Genomic DNA, 17,032 nt, shown 5'->3' on the forward strand with positions numbered 1-17,032 from the left:
GGAGGTGCCACTTGTCAGGTGATCCTGGAAACTGTCCCTGGAAAGTCTGTTCCATGACTACGTTGAGTTCGAGTGACCTGCTGCCAACTCTGGCTCGTGTAACTGTCTCTGACTCTGCTGGGTGATGTGGGTGGAGTGGGGGGCTGTGTCTGTGGGGCTTCAGGCCTGGCTGGCTGCCTCCCTCCCAACTGTGAGGCATCTAAGTCCAGGTGGGGGTCTGGAGCTACCTGGAAACCCTGGCATGTTTCCTTAGCAAGGACCTGAATTTCTGGTCATGACCGCTTTTGTCCCATGCATATTCCAGGCCCTGACCCGCTTTCTGCAGCAGCCCAGGCTGCGAGGACAGCTGCCTTTCCCATGTCAGATCTTCCTGCTCTGACAACCAGCCCTTTGTCTTGCCCCTTGAGCCTGGTGGTAGTTGTCCTGGGAGTTGCCTGCTAGGAATTTCTGCATTTAGGGAGGTGACCCTCCCACTGATCCTGTGTGGGCATTTTTGCTGACAGGTCACTGTGGCTGGAGGTGCCGCACCCCAGACGCTGAGACCTTCCACCTTCACTTGGGTCACATGCTTTGAGGAAAGAGGGATGTGCCCACCGCCCTCTGTGTCTCCAACTTCCTGTCGTCACTGTTTATTATGGGTGACATTCAATTTCCCATCTGCAGTCATACCTGACTAATTGGATTGGTTTTAAATTCTCCTCTGGATGAATTACGAGCTTTCCTGACTTTGGTCAGGCTTCCTGGAGTGAGGCCCAGCTGGCAGGTGTGGTGCCAGCTCCCCGGGCAGGGGCCTGTGCAGCGTGTTTTACTGTTGACCCCTGTGCTCCCTGGGAAATACCACGCCCGGAGCCCTGGGGCCGGCGCTGCCACCACCCAAACGGCTCTGAATGGCCTCCTTGTGCTGGGCAGGGAGGCCTGACGGGCAGCCAACCTTTCTCCTGCATTAGAACCTTGGCCATGGACGTAACTCCACGTGTGTCAGCTCATCTGCTCCATTCAAGCCTGTCTGGTGGTCTCTGTGTAAGACCCAAACTCCAGCGCTGAGCAGGCCTCGCTGTGCCAGGGGGGCCTGGTCCTTCAGGACCCAAGGCTTCTTGGTGGGCATGGCACACACACTCGGAAGCAGTGCCGAGGGTACGGACGGGCGGGAGCGCCTCCTGTGTCTCCTGGCTTTGCTGCCCGAACTTTGCATGTCCTGTAGAGCAGGGCTCAGCCATGATATCAGCTCCCTGGGCGGGGCGGATAAGGGAAGCTTCTGGGCAAGGTGAGTGTGCCAACAGAATTTCAGAGCACTCAAGTAAAACCACGTCCGTGAAAGGCAGGCAGCCAACTCCTCAAACAAGAGAGTCCAGACCCACAGGCAGGCGCAAAGGAACATTCTGGAAAGGCCCTTAAACGTGTGTGTTTACAATCACAGAGATACAGCAGGGGTCGTGTTTCCAGGATGAAGGTTGGAGTCTGTCAAGCAGTGAGTGAAAGGATCCAGGTGGAGATCTCAGATGAGAAGCACCGGGCCCTAAGAAGTGTGTCCGCAGTGGACTAGACATTGTCACACAAGTGAGAAAGTGGGAAGGAGGTGGCCCAGGCACGGGAGGGCTAGAGAGTTTGAAATGCAAAAAGCACAGAGGTTAGGCTGAGAAGCTCGAGCACGCAATCAGTAACTTTTCCTGGGCTGCTTCTGGTTTTGTCCGAGTGGTTTGCTGCACTCATCGTCCCAGCGTGAGAACTAGGGAAGCGAATGTGTGCACGTCGTGCGTGGGTGTAAACATGGAGGGCGCTGAGCAGTGTGGTGGGGGAGGGTCACAGGTGCCACTTCCGTCTGCGCGTCTGCCAGTGTGTGCGTGGCAGCGAGCAGGGTAAATGTGGACAGAGCCTGTGGCAGTCTCAGAGCTGGGCAGACGCATGGCTGGTCGGGGCTCAGCTGGGAGGGTCCAGGTGAGCAGCCACCTTCCCGTTTGGACCTGGAGCGGGTGTCTCCTGGAAGGCAGGGCCGAGTGCACACAGACCCGCTCGCTTGGGGCAGGTGCCTTTTCTCTCTCCACCTGCCCTGGGAGAAACACCAGTCACCTCTGGAGGAAGCAGCGTCATTCAGAGCCTCAGGCCCACTCACTAGGTTTTCACAGGCTGCGCGTGACGGGACACCGTGCTTGACGTGTGGTCAGACGCAGTGCCTGAGAAACAAGAGAAACACATGCACGTAGACGTGCCCAGGGGCGCCACACACTGGTCATCGTGTGGCCTCCGAAGAACTGGTCACCAAGAGCAAAGATCAGGTGACAAGACAGAATTCTGGCAGAGAACTGGGATCTTTTACAAAGAATCATAGAAATTCTACCACTGACATTTCCCAGGAGCAGGCCAAATCCTTCCCCTTTTATTAGAGGCGGGTTGGGTTGGGCTGTCAGTCCTGACTGGTGACAGGGAGCTGCCTCATGGCTCAGGGTTGTCCCCAGGCCGTCCCATCCCTGTCACCGGAGCTGGCCTGCGGCTTGGGAAGGAGGCAGAGGCGAGTGGGAGAATCGGAAGCTGACCGTGCGGTAGCCCCCGAGCTGCTGCTGTCAGCAGAACCTCCGAGTACAGCCGGTCGGTGCCTAGAGGGGCTCGGGGACCCTGCCGGGAGCACAGACTCACAAGAAACTCTTTCTGTTTTTTCTCTCTATTTTTCTGGGGCCACTAGGGTGTAGCTGCTGCTTTTGTTTTGTTTTTTTTGTTGTGTTATTTCCTGTTACATGATAGTGATTTGTCCTTGCTTTATTTTATTGCTAGGCTGTCAGGTACCAGAAGGCAGTTTCTGTTTCACCTGTTTGCCTCTCTTTTGTGTGTGACCTTTCCGCCCATCCCTTCACCGCTCTCCACCCCCTGCCCAGGCGTTACCGACAGAACAGGAGCTAAGCAAATATTTGGTGAGTGAGCAGAAGGCAGGGCTCTCACTGACTGAGGTGGAGTCTGAGCTCCCTGGAGACCATCTCGGGGTGGTGGGGAGTGGACGTTTCTGTTTTAGGGAAGAGACCACAGGGAAGGGGGACACAGTGCCTGAGGAGACAGGGAAGCTGCTCGGGCCCTGTGGACCCCCAGACACTGAGTTTCTTCATTTCTAACTGTACCCAGCAGGTCGAGTCAGGAGACAGGGCACCCATAGTGAGCATGGAAAATTCAGTGGAAAGAATTCCTAACTAGTAAATGAGAACGAGGTTTATAGAGAACTTGAAAGAATTCAAGAGCAGCCCTAGGGCTGAGGGAGCGTACCCGTGGAAAGAGGGTCCCCCAAAGACCTACACCTCCTGGGAAGGTGTGTCGGGACCCAGGGCTTGGTGGAGAAGTCCTGGAGTGGCAGCATGACGGGGTGGAGGCCACATGCCACCAGCAGGGAGCTGTGTGCTGTGTCCTAGGAGCCTGGACAAAGCCCCGGTACCCGGAAGAGAACCCCCTCCGGTGTCCTCCGAGCTCCCTCTACTGGCAAGACAGCTGGCACAGCATCGTGGATTTGGAGCAGCTCCGTCCAACAGAAATACAAAGAAGGTCACAGACGTCATGTAAAATTCCTAGTAGCCACATTCAGGAAGTCGAAAGAGCCAGGTCGCATTAATTTTAGCAAAGCCTTCATTTAACCCAGTGCATCCAAGCATTATTTCAATGTGTAACGAAGATAAAATTCTTGAGGTATTTTTCATCCTTGAATCGGGTGAGTTCTCCACAGCTCACGTCTCCAGTCATGCTGGTCCTTCAGGCGCTCAGCCACTGTGGCTGGTGGCACCGTGTGGCCGGTGCCAGTGTCCCCGAGGTCAGAGCAGCACGGTGGCGGCCAGCACATGCTGTCAGTTATGTCACCACAGAATAGAATGTCACATATGATTAGAAGTGAGGTTCTAAAACGTTGCAGGAATTTTGGAGAAAGGCTTATCTTATGTTAAGTCAAATAGCATTGAGAGTGGTGTATAAATACACTATCAATTTTGTAACAACAGCAAAACTTATTTAAAAATATAGAAAGACACCAAAATATTAACGGTGATTCTCTTTGGAGAGTGGTACAGGACTGTTTGGTTTCCCCTCCCTGCATTTACTTACTTTCCAATTCTCTTTAATGAGCACATATAATTCACGTGAAGTCCATGCTCGCAGCTCGAGGTACCCTATCTGTGTGGGGACAGGCCCTTGAGCCTCGGTTGGTGGCAGTTTGAGAAATGGGTGTGGTGGGTGGGGGTAGACTGACTCCTGTGACTGTGGGACCCTCGCTGTGTAAGGCGCAGGGCACTTGCCGTCGTACATTTGAACGTCATGACTGGGAGTCGTAGCAGGAAAACTACTCCCCAAGCTCGTGGAGAAGAGACGTGGTTTTTGCAGTTTCTGTTGGAAGCTGCTTGGTGATGCCTGCGGTTGGAAGGCTTGGAGCTGCGCATTTCCTCCCTCCCTCCCGGCCATCAGGGATTAAAAGGCTGCTGTTGGAATTGGCTTCTTTTGCCGCTTGTAAATAGAGTGTTTTATCCCCTCTGCTCTGTCATAAAAGGGGGGGGGGGGTTCTTTTCCTCTGGGAAGCTGAAAATGGGGAAGGCTGTGGTCTTTTGTGCCCCATGTGTGTGCCTTATGTGTGGTGGGGGGGATCTGCTGACACGGCTACAGGACAGCCTGCCCCTTCTAGGACCCTGGTGCCAGGATTCTGGCACCTGCCTCGGCTTTGTGCTGGGTTGGCCTAGAAAGGCTGCAGGTCCATGAGGCGAAGCCAAAATCTGACCTGAAAACTTTAAAGAATCAAATCCTGCTGTCTGCATTCTGCTCCAGGCCGGTGAGTTCCTGCTGTGAATGACTCATCCAGGGGTCAGAAGGGGCCTCCCACGGGACAGGCACCTGGCCAGGGAAGGAGGAGGCAGAATTTGGGTCCACAGTCGAGCTCCAGAGTCTACACTGCGAAATCAAGCCGTGGCCCTCACCTGAGTGGCCTGTGGGCCTCCTGAGGCCGGCGTGCTGGGCCTGCCCGCAGGTGTGGGGTGGGGCCGAGAGCTGGCCGCCTGCTAAGGTCCCCGGAGCTGGTGCCAGTGGGGGTGCCACCTGAGCACCTGGCCGGCTTATCCTCACCGCCAAGCAGGCCTCAGGAGGCAGCTGCCCACGGTGTCCTGCAGGCGGCGGCTGGAAGGGCCGGGGGCTGGGCCTGAGTCCCATTGCAGGGTCAGGCCCTGACCTGGCCATTTCCCGGGTGCCCTCAGAATGAGGTGCTGTCATTTGATGTATTTCTTTAAAAATAACTTCCGTTCTGCAGTTTACACATTTAAAGCGTGTAACTCAGTGGCTTGTAGTATGTTCAGAGTTGTGCTCCCGGCACAGTTAAAGGATGTCGCGTCATAGCAGCAAGACACCCTGTCCCTGTAAGCCATCACGTCACTTCCCCGAGTCCCCCAGCCACAGGCGAGCTTCCAGAGCCCTGTGGCCCGTCCCACAGAGCGGTGTGAGTCTCGGCTTGGACTTGGGACAGAGCTTTGAAAGCACGTGCTGTGCTTTCCAGGAGCTCTGCGTGTGGCCAGGTCCTGTGCTGAGCATGTACCAGCCAGCTGTGACCCTCCCCAGGCTCACGCACTCTCGGGGACGCGGGCGGTTCAGAAGGGGCGCGAGTATCCGTTTTCCCTTAAACTCAGCAGTTGGTGGGTCGCTGCACTCACCTTTGTGAAGGAGGCGCCATGGCCGCTGTTGGGACAAGACATGGTGTCTGCCCCCAGGCATTGCAAGTCTGAGGGAAAGACGCACGTGCACAGAGCGCTCCTACCTCAGGCAGGTGTGCAGAGGGCCGAGGGGCGCACGTGGTTCCTGGAGAAGGTGGCATCGTCTGGGCCCTGGGCGTTGGTGGTGGGTGACGGTGGCGAAGTGCCAGGCTGTGGACGTGGGAAACGCAGCACGTGGAATTCTAGCCATAAGTGAGTGTGGGGTCCTGACGTGAGGGGTTCTCGGAGCAAGGGCGGGAAGCTTCCTGCCTTAGGCCTGGGGGGCCCCGCCAGAGAGCGTGCGTCCTACACCATGGATGGGGCGGCCAGTCGTCTAGGACAGGGTGATGGCGTCAGAGCTGAGCTCCAGGACTCTCCTCCACGAAAGTCTCTCTTGTGAAGTAGGCGGATCATTTCGGCATCTTCTCTCCAAAGCTACCCCCGGTCTCCAGCGTCTAAACCAAGGGCGTCCAAACTGCGGCCCACAATCTGTTTTTTATTGGCCCGCAGCAAATTCTAAAAATATATTTAGTTTACTTAAATAAACCAGGTGAGGCAATACGTACTTCACCTCGAGAGTGGCCTGGGTGTTTGTGTATTTTACCGCATATGGCCCTTGGTGAAAAATGTTAAAAAAAGTTTGGAAACCCCTGGTCTGAACCCTCCCAAGGGGCGCCTGGTGTCCTCTGTGTGGCCTGTGTCACTTTCCGTACCGTCCTCCCGGATCACTTCCTCCCTTAGAGTGTGGCTTCTCTGCCGTCCGACCCAAGATACTCACGTGGTGGGGCGTGTTTTACCTCGGGGGCGGGCTGTACCTCTCCAGGTGGGGGACTCTGCGCCTTCCAGGGGCCCCTACACCATCGGGGTCCTCTCTGCTGCCCTCTCCCCAGCCTCTGCACCTTTGGGGGCCCACCAGGAGCTTTGTCAAGGCTGGACTGCCAAAGGAAGCCCCTGGCTTATGTTTCAGACTCTGGAGCATGGTCAGCAGTGCAGAAACGTGCCCCACGGGGAGATCAAAGCTTGGGGCCGATGCAGTCACTGCTCGGCCTAATTAGAACCGGGCCTGTGTGCGTGGCCTGTGATTACAGGAAAAGAGCCTGAACAGAAGGCGGTGGCGGGTGTTGCCGGCTCCCACTGCTGGTCCCTGGGGCTGCTGTGCAAGGAGAACGCGCCGTCTCACCCACGCCTGACACGAGCACGTTTCCCTGTGCACCCTGTGCACACACTCACATGCGTGTGGTCAGATCAGCTGAAGGAAGGATAGAAACAGGCTGTGAGAGCAGAAAGGGACACAGAGGTCGTTCAGTGCTGTCGCTTAGAGACAAGAAACGGAGGCCAGAAGGACTCGCAGGGCTGGTGAGGAGCAGAGGCGACGTTTCATGTCACGGGGTTTCAGTAACCCACGTGGAGGGGGGAGGAGAGCAGGGGTAGCACTCTGCGGGGGGGCGGGGGGCGCGTTCAGGCTGCAGGTCTGTCCCCACGCTGCCTCTCTGGGGAGAGCCTCCTTGGGCGACCAGGCACAGGAGAGATGGTGACAGCTGTCATGTCGACAGGAGGGTAAGCGGTCTGTGGGCAGGGAGACGGCCATCTGGGCCACCTGTAGCCACACCTTTTCAGCAGCATCCTTCCTCCTAAGGTCTCTCGTCAGTCCTGACCCCAGGCTCATGAGAGGTGAACATGGTGGCCGCGCTGTAGCAGTGGGAACAGGGAGGCTCGGGGAAGTACGTGACCGTCTCAGTAATTAGCGCCTCACTCGGGCGCCCATTGGTCTTCTGTTCATCTGTTCATCCCGCGTCCATTTCCTGGGCACCTGTGTGCCAACACTCTGCTGGGCGTGACCATCCAGTGGTGAACGAGGCACCCTGGCCTCCAGCCGGGGGGTGGGATAACGTTGGAACGGGCCAGTGTGGGCATTTGAAAACATGCCTGCAAACTCACTGGTCTCGCGCCAGTGGGGGTGGCGGCCTGTGACAAGTCCCCGTGGGTCTGGGACCTGCAGGGTCTCTGGCGGCTCTTGGGGCACCTCTGAGGGGCAGGGCCACGCTGGCCCGTCTTCCTTCATTAATGTTTCTAACTTTCAGTCCGTTTGAACCGAAAGAACTGTCCCCTGGGCTGCCCGGCACGTTGGCTGATTGTCCAGGGGCCCATCGGACTCGTTTCCAACCTCATTTAACCTGAAAACAGCTGTTGCGAGAACCGTCTTCCCCCGGGCGCCTGAGTGGCAGGCTGGTCAGGGTCCTGCTTGCGTTGCCGGGGCTGCAGTGAGCCTGTGGTGGTGAGCCCAGGTCCCTTAGGGGCTGATTTTCCTTCCATTGGAGCTCCGTCTGGATTTGCAAAGCTGCCATTGGCACCACCTGCCCTCGGAGCGGGAGCCTGGCTCTGCCTGGCACAGCCCGGAAGGGCTGCACCTGCTATGCTGGGAAGGCACGTTGGCACCTGGGCCATGTTTCCATCGTTGAGCTGAGCGGGTCAGTGGCCTGCAGGACCCAGCTCGGCAGGACCCGTGTGGGGAGCCCGTCTGTCTCCCCCTGGTTGGGGTCAGCAGTGCGTCCCCACCCTCCTTTATGACACACGTTCTCAGGGATTCTTCCCTTGGACCCAGCAAACTGCGGAAGCATGGGAGACCCCGGGTCATTTTCATGCCTTCCAAGCCTGTGTGGTTTAGAGTAATGGGTCGCAGGACTGTATCTTTGCACCTGGAGGGACACGTGGCGGTGACGTAGGGTTGTCCTCGCATTTCACAGTGACACACAGTCTGGGCGCTGAGTGCACTAGTCAGTGACCAAGTGAGGAGGGCAGTTTTCCTGGCTCTTCAACGAGCATTTCTAATCCACGTCACGTCATATAAAACAGTCCCTGCAATCGCACTGACAGCAGCGTTTCCATGTAACTCTCTGGCATATCCAGAATGTATAAAGGACCCTGAAAATTCAATAATAAGAAAACAACGCAATTTAAAAAGTAGGCAAAAGATTTGAACCATCGCTTCACGAAAGAGATACGAGTACACAGATAGCAGACAGGCACGTGAAAAGTCATCAGGAAAATGCAAATTAAAGCCACCAGGAGCTACGGCTCGTGACTAAGAATGGCTGACACAGGGAAGACGGGTCACAGTGGCTGTGGGGGAGGGTGTGGGTTCGGCCTCCCTGCTGGAGGGGCTGTGAACCGTGTGGCCGCTTTGGGGGGGCGGGCAGCTCTTCACGTCGACCACTCACCTTCCTACGGTCCTCGCACCCCGCGTCCAGGTATGTGTACCCAGGCGGCCATTAGCAACTGCTCCTGAGACATCGCTCTGTGAATGGGACGTTGTCAGACCCTGGCAGGCAGAGCAGGTTTGGTAGGAAACGGTCAAACCGGGAGCCTGTGTTTAGGCCCAATACTGGGTGCTTGTGAGTGTCAGAGTGTCACGGGCGTGAGTGTGTGCTGACCCTTTTCTCTGGTCCCCATTGGGCTGTTTTAATGACGGAGGTGATGGATTCTTTAAACCTCACTCCAACCACTCGCTCCATTAAGGAGTTTCATTTATACCAACATTAAAACATTTCGGGGTAAAGATGTCATTGGTTGCTGTGACCTGTCTTCAAGATGACAGGCCAGATGCCCTTGTGGCCAGAATTCTTTCCAAAGAGTCAAGAGCGGGAGCCAAGAAAAGCAGTTGCTTCCAGGGAGGGCGGCGTGGTCAAAACAGGCAGGATTTCTGTGATGTGTGAATAGACTGACTTGCTGCAGAATCCGTTTTTATTTAACTTTTGTGTTTTGAGCCACACGGGAAACAAGACACATCAGGCCCCTCCTGAGGCGTGAGGGGGGTCATCAGGAAAGGCTCCGCCTCCTCCCAGGTCTTAGCTTGGTGCTGGCCGTCCAGACAAGTGCCCAGACTTGTGCGGAAAAGAGACGATTCTTGCTGTCTGGGCGATTTCAGTCCACTGAGGACACGAAGTTGATGTGTGTGGGACCGAGCGCCCGCGGGCGCTGGAGGGTGGGTGGTGAAGGGAGAGGTGGACCTGCTCCCGCTCGGCTCTTGCCTCGGGCAGCGCACTGCTGGGCACGACCTCAGGTATCTCAACTCGGAGGTGAGAAGACTGATGCCAGCGTGTGGCCTGTGGGTGGCCGGGGAGACTGGGGCAGAAGGAGCCATGCTCCCTGGCTGGACAGACCTGTGTCAGGGCCGCAGAGAAGCGCCTCGGAGAGGACATGACAGCCACGTGGAGTCTGCCGGCATGAGAGGCGGGGCTTGGAAGGTTCTGGAAGTCACTTTGTGGGAATCGTGTTTACAGCATACTGCGTGTCCCCTGGGGCATCGAGGGCATTACTCCTCAGCCGCTGCCCCCCAGGGGCCCTTCCTTCTTGGTTGCGTGGCCTTGACCAGGTGCTGAGTCCCGACGGCTGTCACAGCAGTGAGGACACCGGGCATGTTTTCCATCGTCCTGGTCCCTTTCCTCCTGGCACATAGGACCAGCCAGTGCTGCCCACCCATGGCAGGGACGGCACCTGCTGTCCTCACCTCTCTCCTTAACCCCTCCTGTCTGACATGCCAGGCAGATGCTCGTGGCCTAAGAGTCCCAGCGACGACAGCAGTGTTGTTTGACAGGAAACCATGAACGGGACCTTGTGGGGACCACAGGACTGGATGGCATTTCCTTTCCTTCCTCTGCCGGGTCTGTCCGTCCGTCAGCGCGTGGAGGCCCCCTCTGTGTGGCTCTGCAGTACCCAGGCCTGACGTGGGGACGGCGGTGCTGCCTGGCAGCCTTGCGAGTCTGGCTTTGGCAGGCTGGCTTCAGACTGTTTCTTACGAAGGCCGTGAAGGCCGTGAAGTCTTTCTGGACTGGTAGCAGTGGTGGTAATCTCTACTCTTTTCTTTCCCCTCTGGATCTTTCCTCACTCCCGGGCTCTCCCCTCAGTTCCCTGTGCCAGGTTGGACATTTGCTTGTTTTCTCCCAAACGGCATCCGCTTTCCACCCTTGCTGTCCAGAGCACTCCTGTCATGTCGGCATCTCAGTCCCAATTGAAACTGAACTTCCCAACACTCCTTGGGGAAAAGGCAGGTCTGATTGTCAGCCTTGGGGCCTGCACATTGTCTGATGGCCTAGATAAGAGAGTAACCAGGAGGCATGGGACATATTCCATCTCGTCACCCGTAATGTTGACGTCGTAGTAATTGGTTGGGTACCAGCTACTTTCCAAACAGAGAGTTGGGTGACACACAAGGATTCACGGCAGCCCCGCTGGGACTCACTGGAGTCGAAGCCTCTGCTAGAACAGGTGTGGTTTCAGGTAAGCGGCACCTGGTGCTGACACAGCAGAGCCAACTCCTCGGAGGGACTGACGCCATGGTTGCGTGGGCCGGCAGTCGCTGTCCCCACAGGAAGACACCACGGCACCGGGCAGGTGTGTGCTACAGTCATGCATGTACCTGCTGATGGCACTGACCTTCACATCTCACCTTCAGACCTGACGCCAAGGCCAGTACGTCTTCCATGACCCGCGTGCGTTTCTGCATGTTGGTTATTTATGGAACTTTCCTAACTAGCCCACGGCTGCTCTCACTGGGTTAAATAAGCGGACACTTGATTGGTGGTGGGTGTTGCGAGGCAGTAGCAGAAAGTCAGGGACTTGTCACTTGCTCCTCTCTTACCAGGGGGCAGGAGGGGAGAGACACTGACCTTGGCTCCTTGGGGCCCAGCAGCTTGGCATGGCCCTCACTCCCACCCGAGCGTTTTCTCGGGAGAGCCTCGAGGGCACAGGACCCCGCAGATGGGTGGAGGGCACTGTGTGTGCCCTGTGACTCCCCTCAACCCCACCCTCACGAGTGACAAAGCAGCACTCGCCCCGAGTCACTTCGTGTGCACGTTGGAGGCTTGTGATGGACACTCCACCAGTCTTTAGAGGACACACCCCAACGTGTTTTTCCATGTTGCTGTGAATCCAATTCTTCCAGTTTCCTTGTCCTGCAGCCCCCCTGCCACTTCCCGCCGCCTTTCTGCGGAGCCTGATGGACAATGGGTGGTGGCAACAGTTGCTATGGTAGCAGCATCAGAGTGATCGCCTTGGAAACCTGCACAAAGGCCTTGGACCCCAGGCCAGCTCAGTGCAGCGGAGGCCTTTGTCCCCCTCAATGCATCCGCATGGGGCGCGAGCTCTCGGGGTTTGGCCGCCGCCGCTTCCTTTGGGCGCCTTTGGCGCCCGCCCGGCACCCGCGCACTTTGGTACAGAGTTGGATTTGACCAGAGATGGGGGTGGCGGGAGCTGGAGGGCTTTCCCCAGCCAGTCTCGGGGCCGACACCAGGCCCAGAGGAGCAGGACATCGCAGTGTGGTCATGGAGAGGATGCCGTGACAGGACCGTGGGGTAGCGTGGGAGGCCTTTCTGCGTGGGGTCTGCAGATGCAGTCTTGTGCCGTAAACGATGGATTCCAGCAGCGAGAGGGTTAATTCTGGTCCGCGTCCCACCAAACGGCGCTCACAGGCCCTCCTATCGCGCTGTCTGCGCTCGTTCCTGCTCCTGCTTCACATCCAGGAGGCTCTCTGGGCCCATGTCACTGAGGACGTCCCGTGATGTTGTCAAGTCCCTTTAAAAATCTCCAAGTTCCAGGAACAGTACAGACGCGTGTGCTTATCAGTTAAACACAACACATCTGGCTGTGGCTGCGGGTCCGCAGGGTTAATCCGCACCTGTCAGGTGGTCCTAATGTACTAGGAAGGGCTCAAGGTGACCTTGAAGAGCATTTTGAGGTGGCTCCCAGTTTGCATTATAGATTTGTCTCTTTGCTCCTCTGCAGGAACTGCTGAGACGGTGGCTCTGTCCCGGGAAGCTGGGAGCAGCCCCTTGTCTGTGCAGGCCTGCCCCAGCGGGCCCTGGCCTCCGTCCGCACCCTGGCCTTCCCACACACTTCTCTTCTCCCTTGGCCCCCGACTGGTTCAGGCCGGGGGACATGGTGGGTGACCCAGGGCAGGGACTCAGACGTGGGTAATTTAAGGTTGGAGGGTTTCTTACGGGGCAAGCAATGCACTGCTCTGATTTCCTCTTTCATGGCCTCCTGCTGCTGTGTGGGGTGCTGAGGGCAGGGGTCCAGCCATGGTGACAGCCGTGATCCGTGGCCGTGGAACAAGCCAGGCCTGATGCATCCCATGGAGAAAGACCTCTGCAGCATCTGAAGTCACTGCATGCCTGTCACCTCACAAACGGGAAGTGTGACAGACTGTGGCCTTGCTTATTTCCTGTGTGGGCCAGACGTCGGGAAGAAGAAGGTGAGTGAGAATTGAGCAGGTTGGAAGAGAAGTAACGACAGGGGACAAGCAGCGTGGACTGTCACGGCCTGCCCGTGGGATTGCGTCTGGCGTCCTGACTGACTGTCCACCCATCTGCTTTGCTCTGCTGTCTTCTGGGGGCTCGGTGAGCATCCCTGCTGCTCTCACCCTGCTGTTCTGGGCTGAATTTCATCTTCGAGTGGCTTCGTTCTCCTCCCAAAGTCTTGTTTCCATTCTAACGTCTGGGAGCCCTTGGGGTTGTTGGCCGGTGGCCGGACGGCTACCCCAGTGCAGACGCCAATTTGGTCTGTCCTTTCTGACCTTGCGGTCCATCAGCCATGTGTCAGCGCCAGCATTGCACATGGCATTCTGCCACATTTGCCCTCAGCTCATGGTGTCCTTCCTCCTCGCTTAGACACACACCTGTACGTGCACACCTACATGTGCACACATGTACGTACACATACACACATGCACACACATGCATGCACACATGCACACGTGCACACACGCAAATACATGCACGTACACATGCACGCACACATACATGCGCACACATGCACACGTGCCCACACATGCACGCAAACCTGCACGCACACCTGCACACACACACATGTGGCGTTTATGGGGAATAGCAGTGTCTCTTAAGAACCGAGCGGTTGATGAAACAAAAGTCATTTCTTGTGGAGTTTTGGGTCCTTGTGCGTCTGGTCTGAGTCCAGGACCTGACTTCCCGCCCTGTCACCTAGAGCCGGACGCAGCTGCCTGTGAACGAGCCCTGATGTGGGAAGCAGCTTGTTCTAGGTCCTCTCTGCGCGTCCGGGCCTTTCGGCCACTGCCACCTGCTCAGACCCGGCACTTACCGAGCATCCCCTCCTTGTCCATGGTGCTCTTCAGTGACAGGCTTGTGTTCCCAGCCATCCCTAATATTGGCTGTTAGAGGTGAAGGGGCCCCATGGGAGGGGAGAGAAAGCAGAGTAGGTGGAGCACGCAGGTTGATAACAGCTTAGCTTGTCACATGGCCACCCACAGCAGGCCGTGGCTCCGTAACAGAACCTTCCGGTTGGGGGGTGTTGAGAAGGGACTCCAGCAGGGACCCGTCCGAATCCAGGGAGCTGACACGTGGAGGACAGAGGATGGGAAAGTGGGCTCTCCGTTCACACCTGTGTGTGATTCCTGGCAGCACGTGGGCAGTGCCACCTGACTGCCATGCGTCACACGAGGAGCAGGTGGGAGGAGGGGAGAAGTGAGCACAGGTGACTGCCCCCCGCCTCCACCCGCTCTCTAGCCTCTTCCCCACCAGGTCTGCCTCCACCTGCCTCAGTGCACCTTTCCTGCTGGCTCCTGTCCATGTCTGAGCGGTCAGGACTGGGCGATATGCTGCTGCCGGCGGCCACTCTCCATCTGCATTTCTTCATGCTGGTCCCTACGTGCGAGTTCTCGGGGCCGGGGGGAGGTGCCCACAAACAAGTCTACCAGGGGGACAAGTGGGACTCGTCACGTACGGAGCTCAGGTGCCTCCCAAGCCTGCTGGGTTTGGCAAAGGTCAGTGACAGAGGCACCGACGCGCGTTGGTGAGTGTGCAGGTGACCTTTGGGGGCTCCCTGGGGACCCTTCCCTCGGCCTGCCAGCTTTGTGGTTTACAGACAACCTCTGAGCTCTGAGATTCTCACTGTGTGGGACAGGAGCTCGCGGGTTTGTACACACGTGTGCTCCGAGACACACCCCGTTGAATGCCCATCTTTTCTGAGTTGGGTTGCTTTGCGGTGACTGATTTGGGCAACGTTTTCAGTCTTTCAAAAGACCGTCCCTCATCCAGAAAGGCATTTATTCCTAAGATGTTTCTGGAATCAGACCATTAATTATAAACACTTGAAAGAATGCCGTCTCGTAAGCACAACGGGCGGTTTCTACCAACACCATAAGCAGGAGGGCACCAGTGTCTGCCTGCCTTCTGCATGAATTGCCATTTGCGTGATTGCTTTGGAAATGTTTGGTTCACATTTTATACAATCCTTGGACTTTGCCGTTCTTTGCACTCAGCTTCACGTAGCCCCATCGTTTGGTGTCCACACAACTGTGACGTGGTTCTCAGAGTTTTTTGTGGAATTTGAGTGCCTGTGAGATTTCTTTCTTTGTTGAGCTGCCAAAAATTACTCATATTTACTTTCAATTACGTTAAGTTCACAGCATATAAATACATGAAGTCAAAACGCATTTTAAAAGTTTTAGATGTTTTTAGAAGCATTAAAACATTAACATGCACATTTAATAGGGTTACGAGTCTTATTTTGAGAAGAGTAAATTTCTTAGCTTAAATCTGGCTTGCGCAAAGTAGAATGGTTACATTTTAGAAAGAAACGTAGCACGTGTATTTCCTACTAGTTGCATTTCTCCCCATTTATTTGTAACTTTTTAAATCTGTACTTTGGGTTGTATTTTTTTCTAAAGCAGCCTGTCAGCTCACAGCTCGCGTATTCCAACTGCGTTGTTTGGGTTTTGTCTCCTTCAGAACCCTTTGAAAATGTGGTGACATTTTTTTCTACGGGGATGGTGACGTCATGGGTGTGAGTGGGGCTCAGTAACCACTGAGAGCACCAGGCCGCTGATGGAGCCCTGTTGTCAGCACCGTGACACATTTCTGACTGGGAGGAAGCTGGGTGGCACGCGGTTGTGGACAGCCCGCGTGGGTGTCGGTAAAAGAAATCCCGCTTCCCCGTCTGACTTGACAACCTGGGTTCCCAGGCTGTGGGTAGGAACCTACGAAATCAAGGCCCCACCACCTATGGAAGGAATGAGGGAGAAGTATGTGTCTCCAGAGCTGGTACCCAGCTATCTGTCAGCATTAATACAAACAGGAGCTTTGTGACACGTGGGACCCCTGGTCATCGTGCGAGGAGACGCATAGACCAGTGTAACCTGCAGGCATTTAATGCTCTCTAAATGGAAGTGGCAGGTGATGAGTAAGACATACAGGCTGTCACCCTGGTCAGAGCCGGCTGCACTCAGCAGCGGCCCCTAACTTACACACGCAGAGTGTGGTTCTGTCCAGAGGGGTCACCTGCAAAGGCTGCCTTCTTACGGCAGCGACCTCTCCCGCTCTTTCTTCTGCTTTTCATTTTTGCTCTTCTCGTTTGGAACTGCACCCAGATCTTACCTCTCACTCTTGACTATTACCAGGATCCGTGACACCTGATGCAGAACCGTGTTACTATGTTGCCTGTCCTGATAAGTCACCTTATTGCTACTCCATTTAAAAAGTGAGGTGTGCTTGCAAAATAATGAGATTCATAAGAGGTCGTTTACATATTGGTGCTAAAGTATCTTCTCAAAATGAGAGTTCCGCAAATTTTTATTCATCAGAACTTACGTTCCCAAGGTGACTGCTGAGAGGGTTCACACTTCTTTGGACGTGTAAGTCCAGGTAGACCCGACAGAAAGAAATCTCTCTGACAAACACTGTCTTGGTCGGTTTGGGCTGCTCTAGCAGAATGCCATGGGCTGGGTGGCTTGTTCTCGCAGGAAGTCCCAGGACAAGGTGCCCCGTGGTCAGGCTGTGGTGAAGGCCGTCCTCCGGGTACAGGCGGCCGTTTTCTCATTGTGTCCTCGTGGGGTGGAGAGGGCGGGGAGCGCTCTGGGGTCCTTTGACAAGGGCACTCATCCCACTCGTGAGGGCGCCACCCTCATGAAGCAGCCCACGGAGGTTAGGGTTTCGCACATGGATTTGGAGCTATGCAAACAAGGGGTCATAGCACAGAGTAAATCTCACTTGGCAGAGGAATGAGATTTTCCATGGAGTGAAATTTCCTGGTAACTCCAGCTTCCCCCGTAAGCGTCAGTTCTATCTGTCAAAATTGATAGTTACTCATTGGCTATTTCATGGTCTGTCATGCCCCTTCTTAAAGCAAACTTGGCAGGATGACACTTAACTTTTTCTCATGACTCCAAGTCACTGTTTTGAAGTCTGTTTGTAAACGTGGAGCGAAACCGAGAGCTGCGCTCAGAGTCCTGAGCACACGGTGCTGGCTCCTTCCCAGCTCATGTGACACGGGTCACCCCCCTTTTCGCTGTTTATTTTCAGTTCTCTACTTTC

General features: G+C 55.8%; 2 protein-coding genes across 2 annotated transcripts in view; both read left to right on the plus strand.

The window, feature by feature from the left end:
• Positions 1 to 15,445, plus strand: part of LOC141569378 (uncharacterized) — a 72,617-nt gene extending 57,172 nt beyond the window's left edge. Inside the window, exon 4 of the mRNA XM_074322435.1 lies at positions 12,471 to 15,445. Coding sequence (XP_074178536.1) covers positions 12,471 to 12,662 — 192 coding nt within the window. The 3' untranslated portion in view covers positions 12,663 to 15,445. The remainder of the gene's footprint in view (positions 1 to 12,470) is intronic.
• Positions 1 to 17,032, plus strand: part of LOC109435251 (uncharacterized protein C1orf226 homolog) — a 244,108-nt gene that overhangs the window by 190,658 nt on the left and 36,418 nt on the right. The window lies entirely within an intron of this gene.

Source organism: Rhinolophus sinicus, linkage group LG17 (assembly GCF_036562045.2).
Source record: "Rhinolophus sinicus isolate RSC01 linkage group LG17, ASM3656204v1, whole genome shotgun sequence".
Classification (NCBI taxonomy): domain Eukaryota; kingdom Metazoa; phylum Chordata; class Mammalia; order Chiroptera; family Rhinolophidae; genus Rhinolophus; species Rhinolophus sinicus.